Source organism: Lissotriton helveticus, chromosome 1_1 (assembly GCF_964261635.1).
Source record: "Lissotriton helveticus chromosome 1_1, aLisHel1.1, whole genome shotgun sequence".
NCBI classification, from domain to species: domain Eukaryota; kingdom Metazoa; phylum Chordata; class Amphibia; order Caudata; family Salamandridae; genus Lissotriton; species Lissotriton helveticus.
In genome coordinates, this window is record NC_136057.1 from 129,904,825 (window position 1) to 129,910,779 (window position 5,955).

The 5,955-nt window shown below is 47.4% G+C and overlaps 1 protein-coding gene across 1 annotated transcript; it reads right to left on the bottom strand.

The window, feature by feature from the left end:
• Positions 1 to 251: 251 nt before the first annotated feature.
• Positions 252 to 2,647, bottom strand: LOC144768245 (uncharacterized). The gene has a single exon (XM_078651766.1). The coding sequence runs from the start codon at positions 2,202 to 2,204 to the stop codon at positions 543 to 545; it is 1,662 nt and encodes a 553-aa protein (XP_078507892.1). The 5' UTR covers positions 2,205 to 2,647; the 3' UTR covers positions 252 to 542.
• Between the last annotated feature and the right edge of the window lie 3,308 nt (positions 2,648 to 5,955).

The following is a 5,955-nucleotide window of genomic DNA, read 5'->3' on the forward strand; positions in this document are numbered from 1 at the left end:
CGGGGGTTTGGGAGTGCGACCAAGCTCTTTGCCAGGGCACCTTTTCAGCCGATTTTGTTACAGGGCCGGCCTCCAGGGGCCCAAAACCAGCCCCCACCCTTGCAGCCCACCTGGGGGGGTTGCCCGGTGCCCGCAACGGCGAGTCCGGGCCTGATGCTGATGCGAGCTGTCATTTTCTGCAGTATTCTTTCATTTGTGCACTCGTTTTGAGACTGATGTTGTTCCATGAAGGTTAGTGAGTACAAGATGAACACATGCACCCCCTGGTGGTGACTCAAACTTAATGACAGATTAAACTCTTCCTACATTTACTATATGAAGATTGCTTCTCTCTGATATGTATTTGCTGGTGAATGAATAACGTTTTTACCCTGGGAAATTTCTCCCCACCCTCAGGACTTTTATCTGCTTCTTTTTATCCCTCTGGATGTATTCTTTCATGCGCATGCATGGATGAGGAGTCAGTAGATCTCTTTCTACAGTCACTACTTGTGCCGAGTTTCTCACTGGAGTTATTGTCTCCTTTTTGGTGTATTTATTTTTTATTCAGTTAGATTTAAGTTACTGGTGACATCAGTCCTGTGCCCAGTGCGCCGATGTGGCTTATTTTCTGTGTGTACCTTTTGGTGCATCTTTAAACGATCGATTCTGCCATATGATTTCCCACAATCTGTGCATGCGTATTGTTTCCCTATGTGTATGTCAAGATGCCTCTTTAGTGTTGATGAGGCAGTGAAGCTCTTCTCACACTCCGAACATGGGTATCGTTTCCCACTGGGTTTTTCAGGTCGTCTCTGGATGGAGGATAAGCCACTGACGCTTTTTTCACTTTCAGTGGGTTCGATGTTTGTGTCCTGGTGTGGGACGAGGAACGGAGATCTAGTGACATTTGTGTCATTATTGGTATTTGGGGGTAGCTTCTCTTCTTCAACTGTCTTTTCCTGCTGATGTATTTGCAATGATTGTGGGATATTTAAAATATTTTCTTTTTCAATAGCGGGAGATAATTTCTCTTTTATTTCTATTTTCTGATCTGTGGCTGGAAATCTTTTAAAATATTTCCCCAATTCATTAAACATTGCTGAATTATCTCCAATATATGTCTGTTGGTATTTGTGTACCTTTTGGTGCATCTTTAAATTAGAGATTCTGCCATATGATTTCCCACAATCTGTGCATGTGTATCGTTTCCCTATGTGTTTGTCAAGATGCCTCTTTAGTGTTGATGAGGCAGTGAAGATCTTCTCACACTCTGTATATGGGTATCGTTTCCCGCTGGGTTTTTCAGGTCGTCTCTGGATGGAGGATAAGCCACTGATGCTTTTTTCACTTTCAGCAGGTTCGGTGTTTGTGTCCTGGTGTGGGACGAGGAATGGAGATCTAGTGACATTTGTGTCATTATTGCTAGTTGGGGGTAGCTTCTCTTCTTCAACTGTCTTTTCCTGCTGATGTATTTGCAATGATTGTGGGATATTTAAAATATTTTCTTTTTCAATAGCGGGAGATAATTTCTCCTTTATTTCTATTTTCTGATCTGTGGCTGGAAACCTTTTAAAATATTTCCCCAATTCATTAAACATTGCTGAATTATCTCCAATATATGTCCGTTGGTATTTGAGTAGCTCTGTTGGTCTGCAAAAACTTTTCCCATATTTAGCACAAATATATTCCATGGACTTCTTTTTATCTCTCGCTTTCTTCAGCTTTGGCCTGGTGTTGGCACACTGTCCACTTTCAGTTGATTTATCTTGTGTGTTTGCAGCAGATATTGGCTCGTTTTGCCTTTTGTTCAATTGTTCTGGGTCAAGAGATGGCACAGTTGTATTTTCATTGTTTTCTGAGAAAGGCACTTCTATTTTGAGTCCTTCAGGGGAGCCGCCGGGCTTCTTTGGTTTCTGTTCAGTATATTCCTCCTGTGAGTTGTGAGTTTCATCCTCTAAGCTCATCCAGTTACTGTGCCTATCCTTCTGATGTTCTTGTAAACTGACTGGTGTCTCAACATTACCATCGGCTTTAACTGTTCCCACTTCGTGCTTTAGAAGGTTTGGTGGAAGACCGTCTTTCTTAATCTTGACACACTGTGTGGTTGCATCAGAACACTCTTCAGTGGCAGGTATAGCGCTGATGCTGCTGCAGGCACAGGGGTTCCAAACAACCCCACTCTCACCTCTACGAATACGAGCTGCTAACCAGAGTCGTTTCATCCTTTTCGATCCACAGGTAACGCTCAAAGGCCAAGAGACTCAATTATTTGTCAATTCACTGTAATCTCAGGACGTATCCTTCTCAATCTTCATAATCGAAGACATGGAAGAGAGTCTGTTATTGATAACCGCATTATACAAGTACCAAGTAACAGGTTGATTTTGGCCACCAGATTGTAACATTAGCGTTCTGGCTGTGAGTTTATTTTGTGTAGCTCAGCGACTAAAGAGCAGTCTTTCGCTCAAATTTTCACTTACAGTGGATCACACTTGTCGGCTTGTTGTGATCTTTTTTCTCCTTCTAGACTCATCTGTTTCTGAAAATGAAATGCTTTTCTCTCTTCTCATGGAAATATGAAGGTTCCAGTTTTTCAAATTCTTCTCTGCTTATCATCTTGTTGTATTTGCATGGGTCTGCGCTCTGTTGGGTATAACGACATTTGCAATTCACCATTAGTTAAGGTTTAATGCAGAACACTTTGCTAAAACAACTTCTCACATAATTCAATTATCATTCCACTTTTAAGCCCTTGAAAATTAGCAGAAAAATATTTTATGCAAGACGTCTACTCCTTGTAGTGATAATTAAAAATAAACAAACAGTTCAAAGTAATCAAAAAATTAAATATTCTATGACACGTGAAGCATCACAATCATGTCAAACTTGCATTACGGACATCTCAAATATGTGGCCAACTGATCTTTCCTGCCACCAAAGTAATGCCCTGTATCTTATAACATGGGGATCCCCAGCCCTAGCCCTGTGTGGATAATATAATGTGCCCTGACTCATCAGGTATAACCCACACGTGTGATGTAATATACTACTGTTCTTCGATTTAAAGCCCACACTGGGTGGTATAATGTACCTTGGCTCCTCGGGTAAAGCCGACGCTGGGTGGTGCAATGCAACCCGACTCCTTGGGTAAAGCCCATGTGGGGTGGTGTAATGCACCCCGACCCCTCAGGTGAAGCCCATGCTGAGTGGTGCAATGCAACGCGATTCCTCAGGTAAAGCCCACTCTGGGTGGTGCAATCCAACCCGACTCCACTGGTAAAGCCCACGCTGGGTGGTGCAATCCTACCCGACTCCACTGGTAAAGCCCAGGCTGGGTGGGTGCCATGCACCCCGACTCATTGGGTAAAGCCCACGCTGGGTGGTGCCATGCAGCCCAACTCCTCGGGTAAAGCCCATGCTAGGTGGTGCAATGCAGCCCGACACCTCTGGTAAAGCCCATGCTGGGTGGTATAATGTGCCCTGACACCACTGGTAAAGACCACGCGGGGTGGTGTAATGCACCCTGACTCCTCAGGTAAAACCCACGCAGGGTGGTGTAATGCACCTCGACTCCTCAGGTAAAGCCCACGCTGGGTGGTGCCATGCACCCCGACTCATCGGGTAAAGCCCACGCTGGGTGGTGCCATGCAGCCCGACTCCTCGGGTAAAGCCCACGCTGGGTGGTGTAATGCAGCCCGACTCCTCGGGTAAAGCCCATGCTGGGTGCTGCAATGCAGCCCGACTCCTCGGGTAAAGCCCATGCGGGGTGGTATAATGCACCCCGACTCCTCAGGTAAAGCCCATGCGGGGTGGTATAATGCACCAGACTCCTCAGGTAAAGCCCATGCGGGGTGGTATAATCCACCCGACTCCTCAGGTAAAACCCACGCTGGATGGTGTAATGCACCCTGGCTCCTCAGGTAAAGCCCATGCGGGGTGGTAAAATGCACCCCGACTCCTCAGGTAAAACCCACGCTGGGTGGTGCCGTGCAGCGCAACTCCTCGGGTAAAGCTCATGCTGGGTGGTGCAATGCAGCCCGACTCCTCGTGTAAAGCCCATGCTGGGTGGTATAATGTGCCCCGACACCACTGGTAAAGACCACGCGGGGTGGTGTAATGCACCCTTTCTCCTCAGGTAAAACCCACGCAGGGTGGTGTAATGCACCCCGACTCCTCAGGTAAAGCCCATGCGAGGTGGTATAATGCACCCCGACTCCTTAAGTAAAACCCACGCAGGGTGGTGTAATGACCCTGACTCCTCAGGAAAAGCCCATGCAGGGTGGTATAATGCACCCCGACTCCTCAAGTAAAACCCATGCGGGGTGGTATAATGCACCCCGACTCCTCAGGTAAAACCCACACGGAGTGGTATAATTAACACTGGGCATAATACTAAGCTACTCTAACGGAGCATGCAAAGCTTGTGCTAATTCGCACTTCGCAAATTGCACGTAGTACAGTACAAAAACTGTGTTTAATCACGAAGCGTAGCAACTAAATCAACAACATCCTCAGATGCTTTGAAAAAGCAATTTTACATGCTTAAAAGCATATAACCTATTCGCAAAAAGTGTAACAATGAAAACATTAGGCAAAAAGTGTAACAATGTTAAATGTTAAAATGTCGTATACTTGTAAAGCGCACAGCTGCCCCAGCAAAGGATAATTGCAAACACAACAGTGATGGACAGAATGTGGATCAATGTCACACATTCACCCCAGTCCAAAGATCTGGGCCCAAATCCATCGTTTTTCCACTCCACACCACCCTGGGATAGACAATGGCGATATGCAAATCAGCGCTGACCCTGTGCCCCATGGGAACAGTCCAGTCCGAACTACAAAAGCCATGTCCTTCCCAGAACGGAATCAAGCATCCGAGGACCGGCCCGGTTTCGAGGTAACACCTCTCATCAGCCCGGCTAGCTTGACTCCAGTGGTGTGGAGTGCCTGGGACTCACGTCTGAGCATCCCCAGTACACTTAGAGCGGTAATTGCAAACACAACAGTGATGGACAGAATGTGGATCAATGTCACACATTCACCCCAGTCCAAAGATCTGGGCCCAAATCCATCGTTTTTCCACTCCACACCACCCTGGGATAGACAATGGCGATATGCAAATCAGCGCTGACCCTGTGCCCCATGGGAACAGTCCAGTCCGAACTACAAAAGCCATGTCCTTCCCAGAACGGAATCAAGCATCCGAGGACCGGCCCGGTTTCGAGGTAACACCTCTCATCAGCCCGGCTAGCTTGACTCCAGTGGTGTGGAGTGCCTGGGACTCACGTCTGAGCATCCCCAGTACACTTAGAGCGGTAATTGCAAACACAACAGTGATGGACAGAATGTGGATCAATGTCACACATTCACCCCAGTCCAAAGATCTGGGCCCAAATCCATCGTTTTTCCACTCCACACCACCCTGGGATAGACAATGGCGATATGCAAATCAGCGCTGACCCTGTGCCCCATGGGAACAGTCCAGTCCGAACTACAAAAGCCATGTCCTTCCCAGAACGGAATCAAGCATCCGAGGACCGGCCCGGTTTCGAGGTAACACCTCTCATCAGCCCGGCTAGCTTGACTCCAGTGGTGTGGAGTGCCTGGGACTCACGTCTGAGCATCCCCAGTACACTTAGAGCGGTAATTGCAAACACAACAGTGATGGACAGAATGTGGATCAATGTCACACATTCACCTCAGTCCAAAGATCTGGGCCCAAATCCATCGTTTTTCCACTCCACACCACCCTGGGATAGACAATGGCGATATGCAAATCAGCGCTGACCCTGTGCCCCATGGGAACAGTCCAGTCCGAACTACAAAAGCCATGTCCTTCCCAGAACGGAATCAAGCATCCGAGGACCGGCCCGGTTTCGAGGTAACACCTCTCATCAGCCCGGCTAGCTTGACTCCAGTGGTGTGGAGTGCCTGGGACTCACGTCTGAGCATCCCCAGTACACTTAGAGC